General features: G+C 41.0%; 1 protein-coding gene across 1 annotated transcript in view; it reads left to right on the forward strand.

Moving 5' to 3' along the window:
* The window catches only part of DMD (dystrophin), a 2,235,978-nt gene that overhangs the window by 2,141,669 nt on the left and 67,935 nt on the right, over positions 1-26,374 (forward strand). The window contains exons 67-70 of the mRNA XM_052663429.1: positions 903-1,060; positions 21,875-22,041; positions 24,329-24,440; positions 26,143-26,279. Coding sequence (XP_052519389.1) covers positions 903-1,060; positions 21,875-22,041; positions 24,329-24,440; positions 26,143-26,279 — 574 coding nt within the window. The remainder of the gene's footprint in view (positions 1-902; positions 1,061-21,874; positions 22,042-24,328; positions 24,441-26,142; positions 26,280-26,374) is intronic.

A 26,374-nucleotide genomic window follows, 5' to 3' on the forward strand; every position in this document is an offset into this window, starting at 1 on the left:
ATAATACTTACTTGATAAACCAAGGAAGCTTCCAGCCTGTGTTTCAGCTATTATACTAAGAGGGAACAGGTTGGAGGTTGGCCAAACAAAAATATTAACTTCAAACTGGGATGTTTGCAGGTAATTCATAATTTTGAAATTTTGTGGATGTACTGGAGAGCTGAGGGGTGGGTGTGTGGGAGATCTCAAGTGTTGTCACTGCTATCTGAAATAAATATCCCATTCAAACATTGAATTTCTGAGTTTAAAGTGTGCATATAAGTAGGAAAAGCTTTCATGGATTGACTTTCTTGGCAACTTTTATTTAAATATAAGATAGGATTAAAATAATTAGATTCCTGAGATCAAAAGCTGTTACAAGTGTTCAGTGCATTCATTCATTCTGTGAATCCACCTATTTGGGGCACCTGCTATCATTCAGGGGCTGCTCTTCTGCTCTACCCATTTCTAGTACACAGTTGCTGTGTGGTCCCGATTTTGATATATTTTGGGATCTGATGTCCACAGGGGATAGCTCTTTGGGCCCGCTCTATGTTTCCTAATGCTAAAACATTTATTGTATGATGGAGGTCATGTCCTATATATAAACTGTTTTCCAAAGGATTATGTTCTGGCTTAGGAAAAAGTCACATGTCAGAACTGTATGTAAACTCTCATTTCTTACAGGGCTATAGTTTACTTAAACATTGTCACATTTCATATATACACAGTGGTGATTAACTTGATCCATAAAAGTAATGAATGTGCAGATTAGTGTACAGTAGAAGCAACCCGTCAGGGCAAGTAGGGAACCCCTCTCTCCTCTTGAGAATTGGTACTGGAACTGAGTAGGTACTTTAGTTGTGCTAGCATCTACTTGGTGCCACTTTTTGATTGCTGGAATTCTCTTCTTCCTCCTGTAGACCTTTTCAAGCAAGTGGCCAGTTCAACAGGATTTTGTGACCAGCGCAGACTGGGCCTCCTTCTACATGACTCTATCCAAATCCCAAGACAGTTGGGTGAAGTTGCATCCTTTGGGGGCAGTAACATTGAGCCAAGTGTCAGGAGCTGCTTCCAATTCGTAAGTTATTCAGCTTCTTGAGTAGCATATTTATTCTTTTGCGTTTTGGGAATTAATGGAAAAACCACGGAACTGTAGTTTCTCACATTAGCTCTTCCGTAGGCAGGTAGGTAGGGGTTTTTTGAGGTTCAAAATCTCTGTGGGCGGTGGCTTCTGGAACTGTGGGTTGGGAAGAGAGGACAGTGCGCAGGAAGGGAAAGAAGTCTGTGACCAGAGCCAGAACCCCACAGGCTCCTAGGGTGCTGGTGGGAAAGTGAATCTGCAGTGATTCAGCAAGGGAGGAAATAAATCTCCAGCCAGAGACATCCTTTGTAAAACAAGAAAATGACCTCTGTAGGTGAGTTTCATGGTCTCTTCCATTCTTCCCTAACCTAATTCTGTCATCATAACCTTCTTTTCAGTAACTGTTGGTAAACAGTTAACACAGCTATCATTTTTTTAAGCTTTCCTATTGTAATGCCAAAGAATGCTCAAACTACTGCACAACTGCACTCATCTCACACGCTAGTAAAGTAATGCTCAAAATTCTCCAAGCCAGGCTTCAGCAATATGTGAACTGTGAACTTCCAGATGTTCAAGCTGGTTTTAGGAAAGGCAGAAGAACCAGAGATCAAATTGCCAACATATACTGGATCATCGAAAAAGCAAGAGTTCCAGAAAAACATCTATTTCTGCTTTATTGACTATGCAAAAGCCTTTGACTGTGTGGATCACAATAAACTGTGGAAAATTCTGAAAGAGATGGGAATACCAGACCACCTGACCTGCCTCTTGAGAAATCTGTATGCAGGTCAGGAAGCAACAGTTAGAAATGAACATGGAACAACAGACAGGTTCCAGATAGGAAAAGGAGTCTGTCAAGGCTGTATATTGTCACCCTGCTTATTTAACTTATATGTAGAGTATATCATGAGAAACACTGGGCTGGATGAAGTACAAGCTGGAACCAAGATTGTCAGGAGAAATATTAATAACCTCAGATATGCAGATGACACCACCATTATGGCAGAAAGTGAAGAAGAACTAAAGAGCCTCTTGATGAAAGTGAAAGAGAAGAGTGAAAAAGCTGGCTTAAACCTCAACATTCAGAAAACAAAGATCATGGCATCTTGTCCCATCATTTCTTGGCAAATAGATAGGAAAAAGTGGAAACAGTGGCTGACTATTTTTTTTGGATTCCAAAATCACTGCAGATGGTGATTGCAGCCATGAAACTAAAAGATGCTTACTCCTTGGAAGAAAAGTTATGACCAACCTAGACAGCATATTAAAAAGCAGAGACATTACTTTGCCAGCAAAGGTCCATCTAGTCAAGGCTATGGTTTTTCCAGTGGTCATGTATGGATGTGAGAGTTGGACTGTGAAGAAAGCTGAGTGCTGAAGAATTGATACTTTTGAACTGTGGTGTTGGAGAAGACTCTTGAGAATCCCTTGGACTGCAAGGAGATCCAACCAGTCCATCCTAAAGGAGATCAGTCCTGGGTGTTCATTGGAAGGACTGATGCTGAAGCTGAAACTCCAATACTTTGGCCACCTGATGTGAAGAGCTGACTCATTTGAAAAGACCCTGGTGCTGGGAAAGATTGGGGGCAGGAGGAGAAGGGGATGACAGAGGATGAGATGGCTGGATGGCATTACCAACTCAATGGACATGAGTTTGGGTAAACTCCAGGAGTTGGTGATGGACAGGGAGGCCTGGCATGCTGCTGTTCATGGGGTCACAAACAGTCAGACATGACTGAGCAACTGAACTGAACTGATTGTATTTTTGACATTCATCTATTCTTCCAAGGGCTGGATGCTGCCTTTCCATAGGCTTACAGCCAAGTCGGAGGTTCATGCTTCCATTCATGTCTGTCAGTAGGTCGGCACACTCCTGTCCATTCTCGTTTGCATCCTGCTCCAGTGCCTTTTCTACACCATCATCCATGTCCCCACAAATACCCTCTTCCTCCCAAGTGCCTCGTCGCTTCATGGATAGACATTTAGGTTGTTCCCGCTTTTTGGTAAGATAGATAATGCTGCAGTGAACATCTTTATGCAGTTAGCTCTTTTCTTTGATTCAAGTTTTTCCCTTAGGATAAATTCTCAGGAATGGGATTACCAGATATAAACGATTTTGTAGGTTTTGATAAGTATTACCACATGGCTTTTGGTCAAAAGTTGCTCCTATTTGTAATACCACCAGCACTCAAGGAAGAGATATTTGCAGTTTTACATTATTTGCAGTGTTCTTAACGTTTTTTAAATCCTAAGAACTACAGATGTATGGGGTTTCTCATTCTATTCTAATCTCATTACCAACAGAACTAGGTGAATAAGTAACTGGGTTAGACCTGTATATAGTCTTAACACAGACTCAGATAAAACTATAGAAGGCTTCGTGGGCAGAACATTTACATATTTAAAGCAGTTTTAGCATTCATTTAATAGTTAACTGGGCAGATTAAAGAAATGCACATATATGAAGGTTGCTTACCTATACTGTTTGGATTGTTTTGCCCAAATTATGGCAAATTAACTATAAAAGTAAAACAGATGTGGAGAAATACATGTATTTTTTTGTCACCTCATACTCAAATCTCCCAAAACATGAATAGACTATCACTTTCTCTGGGTTTTTTCTTATGTGTTGGTGTATTAGCATTTCTCCTCCAGAACATAAACACAAGTAACTCCCATACAATGAGTATGAATGACCACAAATAATCCAGATTCTTTTTTTTTTCCAAATCCTATTGCAAAACAACTTGCAGCAACCTACTTTTTCCTCCCTCAGTGTTGTTTTCTCTTTAGTCAAGTTTCAGTGACTTTTTACAGTCTTACTGTGAAACACACACATACAGAGTGTTCATATACACATATATGTGTACAGTTGTGTGTGTCATGTGACTGGGGTTGATTGCAAGGGTCAGAGCACACACCTGCTGACAACCATCTGTATTCAGTGATGGTTCCTGCCTTGAAACCAGGTGGCCTGGCCCCAGGGCCGCTGCAACCATTGTCCCATTACCTCGCAGAACTGACATTGCCACCTTCCCCGGACTCTGGTTCTCACTGTCTTTTTTGTTTTTTTTTCAATCTGACATCTAACATGTAAATTGAAAGTGTGGGACATGTTGATTTGATACATTTCTATATTGTAATATGATTGCCATTGTAGCAGTAGTTAGCACTATCAAGTCATAGAATTAGCATTTCTCTTTCATGGTGTGAAGGAGTAAGCTCTAGCCTTTGACTGCCTTGAACTTGGTGGTCAGGACCAGGGGCTCGTGAGCAGAAACTCTGCTTTCCATTGGGCCATCCTCTCGTCAGGAGCCAGGTCCGCCCCTGTCAGCCCATTGCATTCTGCTGTGGGATACCTGCTTTATTCACTCACCTGCTGCCTCTTGTTTCACCACATCCCTGTAACAGCTACACTCTATTTTCAGCATTAGAACCCTGGCAGCTCAGACAGTAAAAATATTTGCCTGCAATGCAAGACACCTGAGTTCAATCCCTGGGTTGGGAAGATCCTTTGGAGAAGGGAATAGTAACCCACTCCAGGAAAATAGCAAGTATTCTTGCCTGGAGAATCCCATGTACAGAGGAGCCTGGCGGGCTACAGTCCATAGGATCACAAAGGGTCGGACACGACGAAGCGACTAAGCACGCACAATCACTGTCTGGCACCATCCTTAGAAATCTCCCATTTCTTTCCCTGGTTCACAGAATAGCTCCTGGTTTCTCTGCTTCACTCTCAGACCTTTCCTGATCTGTCCATAGCTGCCCATGGTTTGCTTTCACTACCAAGTAACAGCTTCTCACTGCTACCATTTGTACTGACCATGCTTGTGTACATAATATTGTTATGACTGCTACTGATGATAGTATTTTTTAAACTTTGTTTCACAGTTCGCTCATTTAATCTTCCCCAACCCTTTGAGGAGAACAGAATCAGCAGGCTTGGGTTCACAGTTGTTTTTACTGTTGTTTCAGTAGGTGAACAGTTTATCAGTGGCCCCTGCATTGCATTTCTTCAGCTGGTGGGAGAGTCTGATTCCTAGTCCAGTGAGCACTTCCCTCTCCTCCCCGCTGGGCCATTTTCCTCCTCATCCCCAAATACGCTCTTTCATGTTTGGGAACACATGTAAGAATTAAAGATTTTAAAATTAAAAAAAACAAAACAAACAAACAAAAATTTTTCTATTTATCTCATTTATATTTGCCTGTGCTGGGTCTTCTCTGCTGCATGGGCTTTTTTTGAGTGGGGGCTTCTCATTGCAGTAACTTGTTGCGGTGGCTTCTCTTGTTGCACGGCACAGGTTCTGGGCACGTGGGCTTCAGTAGTTGCAGCTCCCAGGCTCAATAGTTGTGGCACATGGGCTTAGTTGCCCCACGGCATATGGGATCTTCCCAGACCAGGAATCAAACCTGTGTCTCCTGCATTGGCAGGCCGATTCTTTACCCCTGAGCCACCAGGGAAGCCCAATATACTATTTTTGATATTAATGCTCTCCAGCTTCCCAAGGTGAAACGACAGGCATATTTTCTAGGTCTCTGCTAGAATACAAGATGCCATAATAAAACAGAGAACATAGGAGCATTGGGGAGAAAAGGATGCCTCATTTTAAGACGTTGAGTATTGGCAAGCCGGATGTTGCTGGAAGAATGTTGGGCACGTTCTGTAGGTACAGAGCTGGGCAAGGTTTAGATGACTCAGATTTGGAGACCCTCTCGCCTTGCTAGTCACTGGCAGTCTGCTTGAACAGATCCATTGTGAATTCTTCCTTCAGAATTGGCGTCCTCTCCCCGTCAGCCTTTTCCTCAGCCGGGAGCTCTGGCGTCAGCTTGCCTTTCAGAAGCTGTGCGGATTGCATGAAAATTCAGTGTCTGCTGTAGGGAAAGATAGCAGGAGTGAACAATGCCCTCTGCCCTTTGTTTGAAGCATTTAAGACCTTGGGAACGGGGCCGGGCTGGTGGCTCGAGCAAACCGGCGCTCAAAGGCTGCTCTGTCTACCAGCCTCAGGAAGTGAACGGCAGTAAAAGTACTTGTTTCTCTTACAAATATATTCCCTGCCTCACAGAAGAAGTTGACTTCAGTCTACACTCTTTTTATGTCCTTTGTCTTCTTCTCACCGACTTGAAAACTTCCTTCTTTTCAAGTTGGTAACTGTCAGCTTCTGGCTCAAGAGAGGGGCCTGGCAGACACAGGAGGAGAGTGGTGTTTGCCCATGTGGTGCCCGCTAGGTGATCTTTTTGTAGGTTTCCTATATACTTAATACCATTGAACTGTTCAGTTAGAGTGGTTAAGGTAGTACATTTTATGGTATGTGTATCTTACCACCATAAAAAAAAAAAAAACTGGGAAAAAACACAAAAACTTTTTAAAAGAAAGAGGAAAATAAATCACCAAGTCCAAAGAAAATGCTTTGCCTATTTTAAAATCAGTGTAGATCCATCAAGGTATTTATCCATGAAGCCCAGAAATGAAGTCATGCCTATGAATTTTAAAAGAGAAAATTCACTATCAATGTATGGGTTTGACAGTAGTATCTTTACTGATATTAAATGGGGAAACAAATCTGTTTCTATCTTCAAAGGATATGACAGTCAAACGTGTACTGGGAAAATGACTCATTTGGGCAGTAGTAGACCTGAAGATTTGAAATTAGTTTGTTTTGGAAATACAGCTTCAATTAATACATCATCGGGTTGATTGGCTCTCATATTCCATGAAACTATCCCTGTTGACAGGATAGATTGATCCTGCGACCATGGGAAGGCCAGATCTACTCCTGGCAGTGAGTCACACAGAGTACCTTAAGGAGCGTAAGACATTGTTCACATCCCTCCTTTTTCAGGTGAGAAAACTGAAACCCAGAAAGGCAGAGTGAATGTATTCTTCATTCTGCAATTATATTTATGTCAGAATGAGAGATCCGGCCCAAGTTCCCTGTGTTCCAAGCTAGTATTTCCTTCTGCTAAACCATCTGAGTAGAAATAAATGGCTATAACCAATTCAAATACTAGACTGAACTAAGGAAGTGTTTATAAATAGTCTTATATGAATTTTAGGTTATAATAGGATATGTGGATAAATGAACACTCCTACCCCAACACATGTACACACACACACACACAAACACACACTCACACTCAGATTCACACTCTATGATCTTTATTCAAAATACTCTAATCCCAATTACAGGTATCTAAGTTCTACCTCCAGATGAAATCAAATAATGTTTCCTCTTAGTTGGGAAGCACTTCACACTTTTAAGTGACTCCAGAGAGAGTCATGTAAACTGGTACTTGACAGTGCCCTGAGAGGTACTCACCTCCCCCCGCCCCCGATAGTCTTTGTAGCATCTTCTTCTGTAAACATTTTAAGGACGTCATTGTTTAGATAGAATTGAGTACATCAAGTTTGTATTCAATATGCTTCACCTGCAAGAGCTTGCATGTCAAAATCTGTTTATTTTACATCTGTTTTCTACCTCCCGTTGTATTTATGCATTCAAAATGAATAAGTTGCTTTTTCATCTGTCCTCTGGATTTTTTGACAAAAATGAATATCATCTCAGCACAGTTGCTGTAATACAGAAATGGGGATAAATAACGGCCTCAATTGTTGAGAACAAGTGTGTATGTGTATGTAAATAGCAAATCATTGCAGGACGTCTGGAGTAGTGAGTGGCAGACTGGTTAGGCATGTAGGTCCTGAAGTTGACTGCCCAGATTCAAATATCAGCTCTGCTATTTTCTGACAACCTTGGACACATTTCTTGAGCTTCCTGGCCCCTAAGTACCTGGAGCACTTTGGAGGGTTAAATGAGCTAATACAGGTGGGGCACTCAGCGTGGTGGGCACATGTTATTTGCTCAGTCATGTCCGACTCTTTGTGACTTCATGGACTGTAACCTGCCAGGCTTTTCTTTCCATGGGACTTCCCAGGCAAGAATACTGGAGTGAGTTGCCATTTCCTTCTCCAGGGGATCTTCCTGACCCAGGGATCGAACCCTGGTCTGCCCGTAAAGAACCCTGAATCTGTCCGTAAAGGCAAATTCTTTATTCTGAGCCACCAGGGAAGCAGTAGGTACTTAACTGAGCCTTAGTTATGATTATCTAAAGTGTATTTGGGGCTTCCCGGATGGTGCTAGTAGTAAAGAGCCTGCCTGTCAACGCAAGAGACGTAAGAGATACGGGTTCAAATCCTGGGTTGGGAAGACCCCCGGAGGAGGTCATGGCAACCCACTCCAGTATTCTTGCCTGTGAATCCAGTGGACAGAGGCACCTGGTGAGCTACAGTTCATAGGGTCACAGTCAGACACAACTGAGGCAACTTAGCACGCACAAAGTGTCTTTTAACATGAAAATAGCCCACCAAGATGAACAATTCCTTTTGCCCACAACTAAGCATCTGTAGATTAGATTCTAGAGAATCTTGAAATGGTGTTAAAATACCATGCCAAGACACTTCTTAACCAGTTTGACAGCCTTCTTCATGCCAGTTGGTCACATCTTATATTTGACATCCTTAAAATAACTCCTAAAAATTCCACTTTGCTTAGGTTTCTTTGGGCTGTTTGTTGAGTAATCAAAATATAGACCCTTTGGTCCCATTGACATTCCTTTTACACCCGCTTGGACTGATGGATATGGTATAAGTTTCTAGAACTTGGTATATATATGCAATATGTATAAGCAGAGGTAGCATCACCAAGTTTCTGCTGGGCCTGCTGATGGACACTTAGAATTCCTGCAGACTTTTGGGAAATCTTTTATCCGGGTATTATCAGCATTATCTTGAGTCAACTATTGGTTTTTATTGCTATTATTTTTTTCTGTTTTGACTATAAGCTTTGGTGACTTTACCTTCATAATTATCCATTTAATATGTCGTGGTTTATGTGCTTAAATTTCTCCATGTGGAGTGATGGGTATTTTTTCCACCAGCTTTTAAAGACAGGTTTGTAATGGAATTGAAACCTGTTTCATTTATATACCTCTTACTAAGGAAAAGCACTTGTCATTCTGTTTCTCCTTTTTACCCTTCTAAAGAAGTAGTCTTTGTTAGAATCAATTTTTTCCATCCTTCTGCCCTCCCTCCTGTATCCCCCCACTCATTTCCTACAAAAGCTGAAGCAGAGGTTCTAATGAAACAAAAAAAACCTTTTTTCTTTGAGAGGCACACCTGCATTTGGAAGAGTATTCTGGACTCCCTCTGATTAGTTCACCATTAATTCAAATTCACATTGATAGGTACCCCCAAAGCTCATGGAAACAAGGAGACATGAATTCAACAGTTACCATTTTCTTCTTTCCCATCTTTGTCACTGGCTTGTAAAATGGATTTATTTAAATCTTTCTTTTTACATAGATTATGTAAGATGAATCAAAGTGCAAAAATCTTGGGATACCCTTATCTTATATCTTGGTTCCTTAGGATGTCTGGGTGCATTAACAGCTAAAGGTGGGTTTTTGTTCTGTTCTGTTTTGTTTTGTTTTGTATCTTTCTTTGGGTTTTGGAGGAGGGGTTGACATTTGATAAAATAGGGAAAAATTTGTTTTCTGATTTGCTTCTTTCTTAGCTACATTAAAAAAATACAAAATAATTGTTTTCCAAATTTAGACAAATGTCTGTAGTTTTGTCACCAGAACTACAATCAAGACAGAACATTTCCATCATCCCTAAAATTTCCTCTTGTTTTGTGGTCACCCCCCCTGTTCCCAGTCTGTGGAAACTACTCCTCTTGTGTTCTGTTCCTGTACTTATACCTTTTCCTGACCTGTATTTTAAATAATTGTAGGAGGCAGCTGTGAAAGAGTTACTGTTAGATCTTGTTCTTGAGCATAATGTGTCCTGATACAGACTTGAGAAAGGTATACCATGATAACTCTGGGCAGATATGAATGCTCTACCATGAACCTGTGAAAGTGTTCTCTTAAATAAGAACTCTCTAGCATAAATTAATAATGTTGTGTATACTTACAGATTTGCATAGACTTAAAACTTGTGCTTCTGTTCCTGGGAGCCATGGTATTAATTGGTTTATTAGTCAGGTGGAGCGGGGAGCCTTAGGTCAGGACAGTTGTCCTTGAATACGTAAATGAAGAGTGGATAATCACTGTGTGTTAGTGTTTGGGCTTATTTTCTCTTTAAGGGGTGATTCACAGCCCTGATGAATATTTAGAGCAATGACTGCCGGCCTCCAACCTGCTCATTATCTTCAGAACTTTAAAGAAAATACTTGATTTCTACCAACGACAGCAGTTACAGGAAGCCTGTTACTTCTTCTTGTCTCATGAACACAACTGTTGACCTCTTAATCCTGATTTCCAACAAGAAATATTTCTGTAAATGTGGGGCTTATTCAGCTCATTTTATGGCTAAAAAGTCAGTTGGATATCTGGGCAAAGCACATGTCTGCCAAGTGTGTGTGAGTGGGTGGGGGATGCGTTAGAAAAACGAAGCTACAAGAACAGGGGGGAAGGCAGTTTGGCATTTGGTTTGTGTTTTGTGAGGAAACTAGTCCTAAAGAGCTTTTCATATTTTATACCATTGATATTAATGCATTCCCCCCTCCCCTTTCACAGTCATCAGTTTCTTACACTCTTGATTTCCTTGCCTGCCCCCCTACCCCCAGGAAGGAGTGCCAGTGTTTTATTTTGAAAAAATTTCAAGAACAAAGAAGAGTTGGAAGGATAGTATGATCCACACCCATATGTCCTGTACGTCTCTCTACCCTGGTTAGCATTTTGTCCCATTTACATTTCACTTTTCCCAGGTATGTATGGCTTTGAATGTAGACACACAAACGCATCTTTCCCCTTTACCATTTAAAGGTAAAAGGCCATCATACTACAAAACATAAACCCCTGAGCACTTCACCATACATCTTTTTTATAAAAAGACTTTCTCCTGCAAAAGTGCAATACTGTCACTACACGCAAATTTGACACTGATTCTGCAAGACCATCTAGCATACAGTCCACATTGAAATGTCCCCATGCCTTCAGAGTGTCTCTTATTTCTGGATTTTTTCCTCCAGGATGCAGTCAAGGTCTTTGTCTGTCATTGGCTGGTTATGTCTGTGTCCTTTCACCTCGTCTGAACAGTCGCCCAGCATTCTTTGTGTCTTCATTCGTGACACTGACATTTTTGAAGAGTGCAGGCAGAATATGGGAAAAAGCCCCGTATTCTGGAGTCTTCTGGTTGTTTCCTTAGATGAGATTCAGGTTGGTTCTTATTGATAATGCTAAAAATGAATGGTATGGTGGTATCAGTCAGATATTGCTGTTATAAAAGTATCCTTTTCCCTATGTAATTAGAAAGTCATTTTTGTGATATTTTGAGCACTCTGAGCATTCTATTCCTCAATAGCCTTTCACTGTATGGTGTAAGCCTCCATTGATGATCCTGTCCTAATTCAGTGATTACCTTGGTGGTTGCCCAATAGCAGTTTTCTAATTCTACCCTGCTCTCTGCATGTGTTAGCTGGTTTTCTTCTGTCAAGAAGAGCTGCACTTTTGCCCTCTAATTTTCTGAGGGTCACTGAAGATATCCATGGTAATTGTGCATGTACAAAGAATGGCACTTCTCCTGACTGAGTTGCCTTTGGGTACCATATTTGCCATGATGTTGCTGAAAACACAAATGCATAGAATTGACCATCCTTTCCCCCCATAGCAGTATAAGCTAAGCATATGTCTGATAAATACATTTCCACATCAGCCAATTCTTTCATGGGACCAAATCATATAACATGACTCATGTGCTAATAAGGATTGAGAAACCCATAGGCTTTTCTGTTTCTTTTTTTCCTTTTCACTACCTCAATTGACCTGTCAGTCCATGCAGCTCATATATGTCATAACATCTGACAGTAGAAGGAAGGGTTGTTGTTGTTCAGTCAGTAAGTTATGTCTGACTCTTTGTGACCCCGTGGACCATAGCCCACCAGGCTCCTCTGTCCATGGGACTTTCCAGGCAAGAATACTAGAGTGGGTTGCCATTTTCTTCTCCAGGGGACCTTCTCTACCCAGGGATCAAACGTGAGTCTCCTGCATTGGCAGGCGAGTTCTTTAACACTAACCCTCCTGGGAAATGCCAGAAGGAAAGATTGTCGTTGTTGTTCAGTCGCTCATTCGTGTCCAACTCTTTGCCACCCCATGGACTGTAGCATGCCGGGCTTCCCTGTCCTTCACCATCTCCTGGAGCTTGCTCAGACTCATGTCCATTGAGTCGGTGATGCCGTCCAACCATCTCGTCCTCTGTTGTCCCCTTCTCCTCCTGCCTTCAATCTTTCCCAGCATCAGGGTCTTTTCTAATGAGTCAGCTCTTTGCATCAGGTGACCAAAGTATTGGAGCTTCAGCTTCGGCATCAGTCCTTCCAATGAATACTCAGGAGGAAAGATACATAATGCCAAAAAGAAGGAGGGAAAGGAAATGATCAGAAGAAATAGGAGCATGCATTTATCTCAGTGCCTTTTGAGTATTCACTTGTACCTTCATGTAGCTCTCAGTAGACTGGCACAAAATTCAGTTCACAGTCTGGTACTCGGGCATTATCTCATGTTGTCTGTATTTAGATATCAGAGCCTCTCACACTCTCGGACAAGTTGAAATTTCAAAAGATTTTGGAAATCACCCTGTATGTTCCCTTCAGATATCACTTCTGTCCACCCATGTAGACTCCTTTAAGCATACATATTTCAGTCTGAAAATAATAGATAATCTTGAGCTGTGTCCTTAACTTCTTTGAGCCTTTTTTTCATCTGTAACATCAAGCAAAACAGATTACCTCAAGAGTTACTTATCCCCAGGTTGCTTTGATTATATGCTAAATGTTGTAAATGGAAAAAGCCGAAAGGGATATGGGTTATGGTGTATATTTCAAAGTTGGTTATTATCAGCCAAGTCTTACCTGATCTTCTGGATAACAGTTCTTGTAACAGAGATGCAAAATACAGAAAACAGTCTTATATGTGTAGTGTGGCCTTTCACATGAGAGCAACTGTTCTCTGAATAGAAGTAGCCTAGACTAAGAACAAGAAGTGACAAAACAGCATGTGACGCCTCATACAAATGATCCCTGGTGGCCCTACACTTGAGTTTCCTCAGTAACCCAAATGTAAAACACAAGGATCTTATGTCTAAGAAGATCAAAATGCCACCTTCCTTCTGTTTTATTTGTTACATGCAGGTTTCATATCGTTTTATAGCAGATTTTTTTTGCATTCGTTTGATTTTCATAAAAATTGGGATCGTTTGGAAGAAGCATCATTAATATTCTTTACAACTTGTTCTTGTTCCTCCTTTTATGTTCGTTGCTAGTTCAGACTTCTCTCTTATGTAAAATATTCCACTGATGCCCTTGGTAGATTTAGAGGTTGTTAAAGAAATCGTAATAACAGCTCAGGGAACAGTCAGGAACTGCCTGTCCTATACCGTGTGACCCCAGCTAGCTGTTCTCCTTGTAGTTCTAAATCTTTGTGTACAGACTATAATTCACAAAACAGTTGTGATCAATTTAAATTCAGCAAATCTTTTCTAACACTAGGGCTTTTTGCAATTAGGGCCAGGAAAGTTGGGTTGTCAGCTATTAATGCTATAACCCATTAACGATGGCAGCGATATTGAAATGGCTTTTTGAAATGGCTATTTGAAAGGGAACATTTTACTAGTGAAAACAGATGAAAATGGCCTGGGAGGAGAGATTAACCTTTTTGAAATATCTGTGGTTTGTCCCCAGTATTTTCTATAAATTTACCTTATTCTTTCAATAAGAATGTTTGGAAATTCTATTCATGCATATGAATGCATGCAATATTTATATATTTAGTTATTTTTTAAATAGACAGGAACTCTACTGAATAAATGAAAGCACACACGCACACACTTGTACTAGCTGACTGCTTTAACCTTGCTTGAGTTAATTATTTGCCATGAATAAATAGATTTCTGTAACATGTCATGAGATGCATTATGTGGAGTTTCTATTTGAAAAGCACCCTGATTTCAAATCAAGGTCTACAATTTTAGCATGTTCCCTTGTGACTTCTGGTTTGGGCTTCTTGAAATTTACTAGTCCTTTTTCTTCCCTCACTCTGTAATAGGTAAATATATATGTTTAGATGAAAATTTTTTAAATTGAGGTATAATCGACATATACCCTGGTATAAGTTTAATGCACAACCTTAAATTTTTAATTGCAGTGTAATTGACATAAAACATTTGGCAGTTTAATGTACAGTGTGTTGATTCGACACATATATTGCAACATGGTACCACCCTAGTGTTAGCTAACACCTCTCCCATGTCACATAATTACCACGTCTCTTTTGTAGTGAGAACAATTGAGATCTAGTCTCTTAGCAACTCTGAAGTTTATAATGCAGTACTGTTGGCTGTAATCAGTGTGCTATGCATTAGGGCTCTAGAACTTACTTATCTACTAGCTGTAAATTGATAATCTCCCCATTTCCCCTACCCCCAGTCTCTCACAACCACCATTCTACTCTTTTTTGGGGAGTTCAACTTTTTTATATTTCATGTAGAAATGATATTGTACAGTATTTGTCTTTTTCTAAGTTATCTCAAGTAGCATAACCCCCTCAGGGCCCTTCTATATTGTCAAAAATTTCCATCTTACAGCTGAGTGATATTCTCCTATATATATGCACACCATGTCTTTTTTTTTACCCATTCATCCATTGACAGACACTTAGGTTGTTTACCCATCTTGGCTATTGTGAATAACGCTGCATTGAAGATGGGAGTGCAGATATCCCTTCAATATCCTGGTTTCATCTCCTTTGGCTATATACCTAGAAGTGCAATTGTTAGATTGCATGGTTGTCCTATTTTTAATTTTTTGAGGAACCTCCATACTGTTTTCCATAATGGCTACGACAAATTATATTCCCACCAACAGTGCACAAGTGTTCTCTCTTCTCCAACCTCACCAATGCCTATCTCTTGTGTTCTTGATGGTAGCCATTCTAATAGGTGTGAAGCAGCATCTCATTTGTCTCTCCACAGTGTTAACCAGCGTACCCTTTGTCTCACAGGCAGTAATTGAACAGGCCTATCATAGCTTCTCGGTTTCTGTGCAGCAGAAGAGCATTGCCTGCCTGTTAGGTGCCCTGTAGCATTTAGTTAATCACAATGGACCCATGTTGGTTTCTTAGTTTTGACACATGAACCATGGCAATATAAGCTGTTCACACTGGGACACAGTTTCTCAATCTGCACTACTGACATGTTGGCCGGGATGATTCTTTGTATTCTCCAAATCCAGAAATAGACTATGGATTAGCCTTTTGCATGTAGCAAACAAGCCAACAGAGGACATTAACTTGAAAAACTATTTAAAGGAAACTTATTTTGTCTTCTATTTCTTAGACAACCCTTATAAACTTATTATTTTTTGCTCTTTAAGATGCCTATGCAGGTTTTTTTTTTAATTCTAACCTCATTCAGATATTATAACCCTTCCTTTTATTTATTGTGATCACAGTTTAATTCCCACCCATCATTAAATTCACCAAACCTTCATGGAAGGTATAGAAACATACTTCCTGTCTCTAAATAACCTGCAACCTAGGAGAGAAACAAAGGAGGTTTAGACAAGTATTGTTTCCAGAACAAAAGGTGGTTCCCTTTTATCATCTGAGAACTACTACGTACAATCTCTTCCACAATGTTTGCTTTTCTCTATATGAATTTCTTTTCAGTTTATTAAAAACTGACATGGTTTTTCAAAAGCCTGACAATGGGGATGCCAGCTACCTTCTCTTTAAAATATATGTGTGTTTATGGTAGTTGGGGAGCAGGGCTTGCTGAGAAACTCTCTCATCACCTTTCTTCTGTGGCTAGGAACTGGTTCTGTTAGCCTATTGTTGTTCAGTCGCTAAGTTGTGTCCAAGTCTTTGCAACCCCATGGACTGCAGCATGCCAGGCTTCCCTGTCCTCCACTATCTCCCAGAGTTTGCTCAAACTCATGTCCATTGAGTCAGTGATGCCATCTAACCATCTCGTCCTCTGCCACCCCCTTCTTTTGCCCTCAGTCTTTCCCAGCATCAGGGGCTTTTCCATGGGTCAGATCTTGGCCCATGAGTATTGGAGCTTTAGCTTCCAATGAATATACAGGGTTGATTTCCTTTAGAATTGACTGATTTGACTGTTAGCCTGAGAGAAAAATAAGTATTCAGGTTGACACCCTGACAGCCATTTGAAGCCCAGCCCTTCAGTTCCAAAGGGTTTCGGAAAGCACAACAGGAAAGAAACCGAAAAGATACTCTGAACCGTGGCAAATCCAACTCCCAACCTACCACGTAATGTCCTTTGAAATTATTATATTGCTAATTGCATCCTTTGGCTAGCCATTCACTGTCTTTGTACGTTGTTAAGATGACATTTGTATAAAGCCAGCGTGCAATGCCTTGGAAGACAGAGGCAGTGACTACAATGGATTCCTTCCCTCACCTCTGTGCTGTTGGTAATTGCTGCCAGGGGAGCACCAAGAGAGAAGGAACGGAGACCCAAGATACTTGCACACTGTGGGTGTCACACTGGAAGCAGCTATGGTATCCTTGCTTTGTGTGTGTGCACACCATAAAAGTGGAAAGAGGAGATACTGCTGAAAGCAAAAACAAAACCCAGGGCTGAACGGCCCATTCTGAGTTTTTGCTTAGATGGTTTGACACTGGTGTTTAGGGGCGAGGTCAAGGTCATCCTCAATACCGAGAGAAGCTATGAGGCTTGTATGCGGGTCAGCAGATAATGGCATCTGCAAGGATGACCTCAATCCATTGTCCTCATACCTATCTTTTGACCTCAACAGCTTCCTGACATTTCAGGCTAACCTCTTGTTTTCTAGAGTGATCACAATGTAATTTTAGCTGGCTTTTACTTCTAGTGCTTTTAGCTCTCTATAGACACTTGGCCTGGTTTTGAATTCTTCCTTTCTTTATTGCCAGACAAAAGGAAAGGGAATATGCCACTAGGATACAGAATTGTTGGTAGTAAAAATGAAAGATCGAAACAGAATGAGAATGTGAATCCCTGTACCTTGTCTTCAGTGCTGTCAGTTGGCACAGGCGAGCAGTTTTGAAAGAGCCAAAATGATGTATCTTGCATCTTAGGAGGAAGAAAGAACCTTGAGAATTTCCCACTTTTAAGCGCAGGAGAATCTGTGGTCTTTTGAAAGAGGAGAGCATTCTCTAGATCCCCTTGTTAATTTCCACTAATGCTTTAACAACTTTCAGCATCAGGAAATGCTTCCGCATGAGTTACAGCCTAAATTCTTCATGCTGCTTAAGCCTGTTTCTTCTTGTTCTGTTCTCGGTGGAGAAATCGAACAGCTGGTCATAGGCCCTATGCAAGAGCCATTCACATAATTGAAAACTGTTATTAAATCACCCCTTCAGTCACTATTTCTTGCATATTCTCGTGTGTGTGTGTGTGTGTGTGTGTGTGTGTGTGTGTGTGTGTGTGTTTCATGGCTAAATAATCCCAATTCCCTTAAGCTGTTCTCATAGGTCTTTCAAGCTCTTTAATTATCGCTGTGCCTTTCTGCCAAGCCTTCTCTAAGTTCTGGGTCAGGACTTAGCTTTAGCCACTAGAACTAGACACCGTTCTCTAGTCCCAAGGATAATGCAATGATTGTGTCACACCGTATTTGTTAGGCCTTTGGTTATACATCACAGACATGGTCAGTTTTTTTTTTCTCTTTATTTTGGGCACCTACATTTGTTGCTGACTCATGGTCAGATTTTTTTTTTTTTCTGTCTTCCACAGTGAACAGAAGCTTTCTGTTAAAATTATGATTTCTGTAATAAGCCTGAATTCTTTCTTTGTAGCCTGTCATTGACTCTATCATTAAAGAAACTATCCTTTAAACTTAAGTCAGGGAAACTTATATAGGTTCAGATTCAGTTCAGTTCAGTTCAGTCGCTCAGTCGTGTCCGACTCTTTGTGACCCCATGAATCACAGCACGCCAGGCCTCCCTGTCCATCACCAACTCCCGGAGTTCACTCAGACTCGTGTCCATCGAGTCCGTGATGCTATCCAGCCATCTCATCCTCGGTTGTCCCCTTTTCCTCCTGCCCCCAATCCTTCCTAGCATCAAAGTCTTTTCCAATGAGTCAACTCTTCACGTGAGGTGGCCAAAGTACTGGAGTTTCAGCTTGGGCAACAATAAATCCCATGTTTTACATCAGAATGAATTAGTAATGCTTTTTTCAATTTGCTGTCTTTCTGTGATAGTTTTTGTCCTAGCTCCAGATGGTTATTTTGATAAATTTAGTTTCTGGACCAGTGGAGCAAGAGATTGTTATAGGACTTATTGTAACCGGAACTTGCAGTTCTTTTGACACAGTCTCTCATTGTATCTTTGTTTACCAGATGAAGAAACACTTAGAGACTAAATAATAATAAAACTAGAGGGAGTCACAGTCCACCAACCAGAGAGGGGTGGCTTGTGGCTTTGTGTTGACTAGAGGTGCAGTCTGTAGTGGTGAGGCCCACCTTTGACCTTGGCCTGTTTAATTTATTCACTAGTGACTTTTGGATGAAGGCAGAACACATAGTTTATTTATTTTAATTTATTTGGCTGCACTGAGTCTTAGTTGCGGCGTGTGGGATCTGTTAAGTTGTGGCATGGGAACTCTCAGTTGTGGCAAGTGGGATCTAGTTCCCTGACCAGAGATTGAACCCAGGCCCCCTGCATTGGGAGTGTGGAGTCTTAGTCACTGGACGAGCAGGGAAGTCCCCAGAAAACATATATTTAAATGTAAAGATTACAGAGTTGGGGAGAATGACTAACCCATGGGCTGTAAGAGTCACGATCCTTAAAGATACGGATGAGCTGATATAATGGGCTAAAACTAACAGGAAAGTCCTTGACAGAAGTGGAAGGAAATACATCCCAAATGAATATGTACAAAACAGAAGAATCGCTGGAGACAGCCAAACAGTATTTCTTATCATACCCAACAGTGCATTAATACCTTGGGAGTGTTCACAAATCTTATAACATAAGAACAATGATAAATGTCCCAGAATCACTGAATAATTAGTGTGAGAAATTCTGAGGTCAAACAAGGTTTAATGTTTCCTTACTGACAACCAACCCAGCTTTTAGTATGTTAGTGTGCATTAAGCGACAGATAAAATGTGCAATGTTTCTGTAATTAATTTGACCTTCTCTTCTTGAAACATCTTGCTGGGTCATTGATCTTCTGGACACACTGGGAAACACTGACCCAGAGATTTTAGTGGAGTGGAAGCGCTGTGGGAGCCTCTAGTACAGAACAAAAGAAAGTCATCCAATTATACTGTCCAGAGAGATGGCAGTACCATTCACAGCACATCATATTTTGGAGAACAGAGTTCTAAAGGACAATGGCAAACCATGCCCTGTCATATGGGGAAGAAATAAGAGAAACAGGGACAAAGGGCCATGGACAGACATGACAGCTCTGGTAAAGTATTGAAAGAGATTTGTGAAAGCTTGAGAACTTCGATGTTTCTGGTCAGATGTATAGTGATAGCAACATAACGATGGCAAACACTGACTGACATGGCTCTCGCTTTGTGCCAGTGTCCAAGTGTCTTTCATTGAAATATTAAAGCAGCCCTACAAGGTAGGTCCTATAAATAGTTTCACTTCATGGCAGAGAAAAATTGAGACACAGAAAGATAAAGTTACTCTCCCAGAGTAACACAATCAGTGGCAAAACTGGGATTTGAACTCTTGTGGTTGGAGTCTGGAGCCTCTCCTGCTATTGGCTGTGCTGATGGATTTCAGCTCAGTGTGATGAAGCACTTATGACAAGGGTACCTGTACACAAATGTTCAAGATTGTCCATGGAGGATGTTTGCTTCCTGACATGGATGGTTATTATATGGCAGCTATGAGAACATACTGACATCGGATAAGTTTGGACGTGGTGACTGTCAAAAGTCTTACAGCTCTGTGGTGCCATTCCAGAAGGAGGAATTCACATCCATAGTCCCTTTCATCGTCAGGTTCTATAATTCTTTTTTAGCTTTTAAGAAAATGTTCACAAAGTACATTACCTCTGTGATAGCATTCTATCTAGAACGAAGTACTCAACAGAAGCTTTTGATCAGTAGCTTGAATTTATGCCACTTTGCAGCTAGGAATTCAAGGTTAAACAGCTCATTATAATGTTGCTGAGTTAATAATTGGGGGTTACTCCTGGAGTACTGCTGAAGTGGTGTTACAAGCCCAATGACCCTACTCTTGTCTGCCTAAAGTGTGAATACATTCTTTATTAGCGCACCACATTCCAAGAGAAGCACCATGAGTTTGCAGTTCAGATACGCATTATGTGTATGATCCTAAATACCCCATCATATATTCAGTGTAAATTGATCTCAAAATAGGTAGCACCCTTTGGTTCTTGGAAAAAGCAAGAGAGAAGGCACTTAGGGAAGGCCTGCTCAGAGAAATGGCAGTTAGATTGAGAAAGTCTAACATTGATCTGATGGATTCCCGTAAGCAGAGAGAAGGGATGGAAAAGAGGCAGTATTTGTTGAGATCATGACTGAGAAGCTTCCAGAGCTGACTAAAGACTCTAACCCACAGATTTCTGAAGCCTAGTAAATCCTAAAAAATATCGATAAAATCCTAGAAGTACGAGACGAGACAGGAAAAGGATAGATGACCTTCAGGGAACCAATAGCATCATGGCTGACTTGTCAACGGTTAGCAGCAGAGAAAGTGAAATAATATTTCAGTGTGCTAAAACAAAATCAAAACAAATGAAACACCCCTTTCAGTCTAAAAATCATTACCCAGTGAGGATAACTATCAAGAATATGGATAAAAGAGACTTTCAGGTAAACAGAAGCTGAGAAATTCACCATCAACACTTACTAAAGGAAATACTAAAAGATACACTGCCAACAGAACTGATTCCAGATGGGAGATCTGAGATTGAAGGAAGCAATGGAAAACAAACCCCCCAAAAGTGGTTAATATATGGATCAATCTAACAATATAAAAACGTAAAACATGATCTTATAGGGTTAAAAAATGTAATTAAATGCATGACTATAGTAACATACCGATCAAATGATGGATAAATATGTTTTGAATTTTCTAAAATCATTAGACTCACTGGGAGGCACAGTATTTATAAACTCTGAAAAACAGAAAACTAGAGTTAGAGAAACAACAGGTCGCCATGAAGAGAACACTAGAGCGGGAGGTTTCAATGCTAGACGCACTCCTGCTGCCAGGGAGCTGTCTGGCCTTTGAAAAGCCATTTCTCTCATCTACATCTCAGTTTTCTTGTCTGTAAAATGAAGCTTTGGGACCAAATGAATTGTAAAGCCTCTTCATTACGATTGTAAGAAACACTGAGAAACAGATTCACTGGAGGGGAAAGAAAAAAAAAAGATCAATCGTTCCTTGAGGTTTCTTTTTTCTCTCTCTGTCTTTTGAAATTTTATCAATAACACTTCCTTTTTACTTATAGCTAAGTTTTATATATCTCTTCCCAAACTGGAGTAAGATATAGTCTCTCCCAGGTGTGTATTGTACTTTACTTTTTGCATTTGTTTGCTTTGCTTTCTTGTCATCTAGTAGCCAAACAGGGTCATGGCAGTTTCCCAGACTGCCATGTGTCAGAGGGCTCGTGTGGATGTTGAGGGGACATTTGCAGAATCAGGCTGTGAAAAGTGGGCCTCACTGTACCGCTTTGGCTCTTTATTTGATGCATCCCTGGAAATGACATATGCCTCCTTTACCTTCTTATTTTCTCTCCTTGCACTCTCCGGCCTCCTGTCTCTGCAGGCTAATAATAAGCCTGAGATCGAAGCGGCACTCTTCCTCGATTGGATGAGACTAGAACCCCAGTCCATGGTGTGGCTGCCCGTCCTGCACAGAGTAGCTGCTGCGGAGACTGCCAAGCATCAGGCCAAGTGTAACATCTGCAAAGAGTGTCCGATCATCGGCTTCAGGTAGGCAGAAGACCCCAATGTCATTTTTGTCGTATCATTTCTCACCCTTGTATGACTTGATCACCCCCCATGCCAGCTGCTATTAGCGCATTGTTACCCACCGTGCCAGTTGCTATTAGTCTGTTCCTCTCCATGGTGGGAGAGGAGGTGACCAGGCTGGAGCCTGGATCCCTGCTGTCACCCCCCTGAGCACTGGGTTATGTTGGTGGATCTGCTTCATGAGATAGGTGGCCCTCTCTGCTTTCCCTCTTTAGCTCTGCAGAGCCATGTTCTTCATCGATCAGGATGGACTCCCTGTCTCCACCAAGATTTTAAAAGTTCATCAAGTATACACAGGTTAACGTGTATCTCTTCTTTCCTGGAACCAAGACATTTTGATCATCTCTTTTTTTTCGCCATGCTCTTTTCTGTTTATAGAAACTCTCCCAGAATCTGTTATAAAACTAAGGAATGATTCTATTTTGGGAGACTTGTCATGGCAGCTCAGTCTCTTAATCACTCTACACCACTTTTCTTGCCCTAAAGTAACCAAAATTGTTTAGAGCAGCCTAGAACATACTTCTTGATCTGTGAATCCGATTATGCTCTTTTCATAGTCTCCTAATGAACTTCTGAGGGAATATAAAGTGTGCAAGTAAATGAAAGATTCACAAAGCCACTAAAACAAGAAAATGTTCCTTATAAATTTAAAAGTACAATAAGTAGGAAACATTGTAGGTTATTATTATTATGACTTTCTTAAAATGTCCCAGAAAACACTTGGCTTTTAAATCTTCAGTCTTGCTGACCTGTCTGGGGAGATGGGGTATTTTTAAATGAATGAATCTTCATGAACAGTAATCCCAAACCCAAATTCTGAAATGATGGTGTATTTAAACATCTGAATCAACCTCAAGGTTGCCATAGTGATGAATAAGCCATCAAGTTGTAAACTAGCTGTAGCATCCTCTGCCTGTTCAGGATCCACTTACCAGCTAAGTAAATACTCATCGCTGGTTATGCTGAGACTTGTCTCATTATTTTGTTTCTAATAATTACATTTTACCATTTGTGTGCCTTTCATTCACTGTGCCCCTTCCATACTTCATGCTGTGTACAAAGAGGTTTTACAGAGACTTTCAGAGGCTTCTGAAGCCTAGATAGACAGCATTGAGTAGGCAGTGCTAGCAAAGGACACCTTCTTGGTTTTTGCGGGTAAGAGTGATGCCTTGGGGCAGCAGGGAGGGGGAGCTCCAGGGGACTGCATTGCATTTCTTACCTTTCTTTTCTTAGCTTCCTTCACTGGTAAGATCTGTAGACAAAGCAGAGGGTGGATTTTATAACATGCAAAAGGAGAATGCTTTGGAGGGTCTAAGAGAGCATTTTGACATTCAGTTCTTTTGCCCTTATGAAAGTAAATTATTTTAGGAATCAGCACTTCTCTTTCCTCCTTTTCCCCATTCTCAGAAGATGACTAGGATCTAAAAACGGTAGCTTTTTCCCCACATTCCCATATGTGACATGAGGAATATGTTTATTTGAATTGGCTCAGAGTCTTATCTGAAAAAGCACAAGGCAGGGAGAGTATGAAACCAAGAATAGAGTATTCTGAGAATGGGGGGGTGTGTAGCGTGTAGTACCTCCAGATTATGAATCCTTTCATCTCACCCAAATTGTGTCTTTTCTTGGGGTTTCCATTTTCATGTGGGGGTAAGGTGGTGAGGGGTTTCTGAAGAGAGACAGATAAAAGAGGTTATCCAAGTAACTCTGAAAAATGAATCATGTCCGTCAATCAGAAAATCTAAAGTACGATTTGTTTTAATTGAGACTTCTTGCTGAATTTTCTTTTGTCTTATGAAATTGCTTTATCGATATAATTTTTTAAAAAATAATTCCCTCAGGAAATGTTGGTATCCTTTTGATGGGTGGGGGATGGGCCTGAAATGCATCTATCTGTCCTTTCTGAGAGTTCTTTTAAATTCCAGTATTTGGTCTTCAAAAGCCTAGAAGTTGGCCAGTGTCTTCCTACTTAATCTGAAAGAGTTCCCAGTGGAGTTAAAGCAAGAGCTGAGTTTTTCTCCCCTCCCTCCAAATGTTTACAGGATGTTTCTGCCAAAATGTTTTGATACTGCAGGTAAAGCACCAGAAAAATCTGGAGGTAGGAATTTAATCACTTACCTTGAGGGATTAATAAACACAGCATTCTGTTTCTAGAATTAAAACAGTATGGAAGGAGGTTTCTTAAAGGGTATTCTTTGGGAATTTGATCTGAAGAGATACATACGTGTTTGTTTTTGTGCTTTACCAGGTACAGAAGTCTAAAGCACTTTAATTATGACATCTGCCAAAGCTGCTTTTTCTCTGGCCGCGTTGCAAAAGGCCATAAAATGCACTATCCCATGGTGGAATATTGCACTCCGGTAAGTAGGTGTGTCCCTGAGCTTGAGTCAGCTCACCTGGGAGAAGTTTCAGTTTTCTCCAGGTTGCAGATGATCTGTGATGCTATGATTGCTCAGTTCCCCAGATGTTGCCCAACTCAAGTAGCTCCAAATTGCAGACTCTGGGATTGACCTTATCCCTGGTGCGATGCCTGGCACACGCAGAATGTCATAGACACTCCACACACACTGTTGGGTGAAGCAATAGTTTTCATTTCTGTTTGCATGGGTTGTAGAAAAGACATTTTCACATTTAGTTTCCACATCCCTAGCTGTTGTGTGTAGAGGTGTTAGGGCCATGGGGCACATTGAGTATGGAGGAGGAGTAATGTAGGTTCCCTGAAATTCGTAATCCACCATTTAAATGAATCTTGCTCATCTTTTGTCTGTTTAACATACTAACACTTACCATTAAATGCTAGGCATTTACCTTTGAAACTACTCTGTATGAGACAGGTATTATTTTTATCCCCTTTTTACAGTTGAGGACTCGACATTCTGGGGTTAAAAAGTTTGCCCATGTTTCTATAATTAAGTACTGGAGTCATCTCTTAAGTTATTGTCTTGGGGAAATGTTAAGTGGCCAATAGAACTTTGAAAAACTGCTGGTGATGCACAGACACCAAGGGGGAAGGTGGTGGTGGCATGAATTGGGGGATTGGGAGTGACATATATACACTATTGACACTATGTACAAAATAGATCACTAATGAAAACCTACTGTATAACGCAGGGAATTCTACTCAACGCTCTGGTGACCTAAATGGAAAGGAAATCCAAGAAAGGGGTGATACATGTATACGTATAGCTGATTCACATTGCTGTACAGCAGAAGCTAACACAGCATTGTAAAGCAACTCTAGTCCAATACATATTAGCTTAGTAAAGAAAGAAAAGGAAAATCACTAGTGAAGTGGAAAGGGTGTGGACTTGGTGGACACAGACCTGGGTGTAAATCTCGTATTCCTTCAACACTGGCTGCTAGCTATTCAAAGCGCCATCTGTGGGCCGGCAGCTTTGGCATCACCTGGGAGCTTATTAGCAGTGCAGAACCTCAAACCTCACCCTGGACTTTCTAAATCAAAAGCGGCATTTTAGTGAGATCTGCAGGTGGTTTCCAACACATCAGAGTTTGAGAATCTCTGCTTTAGAGCTTGCATCTTCTCTCTTGCATCTTCAGAGCGATCCTCCCAGTTATTTCATTGTCTTCCTCACTTTGATTCCTTTTGAAAAGGTATTCAATGATGGAGAATGTACCATGCTGTGAATCGAATGGTACTTAGTGGGTAAAATCTGACAGCAACATGGACAGATGTTTTACAAATACTGCAAGGTGTGGCAAAACTGAAGGTCAACTCTCTGACTTCCAGATGTCTATTAATTACCATTTGTCAAGCAGCCTAGTAGTTGAGACTTCATTGATTTGTCATCACAATTTGTTGAGGCATTCTTGTTTCAGTTTTGTAGATGATTGGAACCTTGGGTAGGTAAATAACTTATCCCGTTAACCCCATTTGTAAAGGGCAGGTCTGGTGTCAAAGCCCGTTTTGTGTGATTTCAGCCTTTGCTCTCGCCTCCTTCTGCTCTTAATTATAAGACAAGTACCTCAAGGCAGAGCACTGAAGTGGTGCTTTCCGTTCCAAACCCTGCCCCAAGTCTGATCCCCTCATGATTTCCGTTTCAGACTACATCGGGAGAAGATGTTCGAGACTTTGCCAAGGTACTAAAAAACAAATTTCGCACCAAAAGGTATTTTGCGAAGCATCCCCGAATGGGCTACCTGCCAGTGCAGACGGTCTTAGAGGGGGACAACATGGAAACGTGAGTAGTGGCCAGAGCACAGCAGCCTCTTAGACATACATTTGAGCTCCTCTCACCTGAATACCTTCCTTCACTCCCAAATGCAAACAGTCTCT

The sequence above is a fragment of the Budorcas taxicolor genome, chromosome X (assembly GCF_023091745.1).
Source record: "Budorcas taxicolor isolate Tak-1 chromosome X, Takin1.1, whole genome shotgun sequence".
In the NCBI taxonomy this organism is placed as follows: Eukaryota; Metazoa; Chordata; class Mammalia; order Artiodactyla; family Bovidae; genus Budorcas; species Budorcas taxicolor.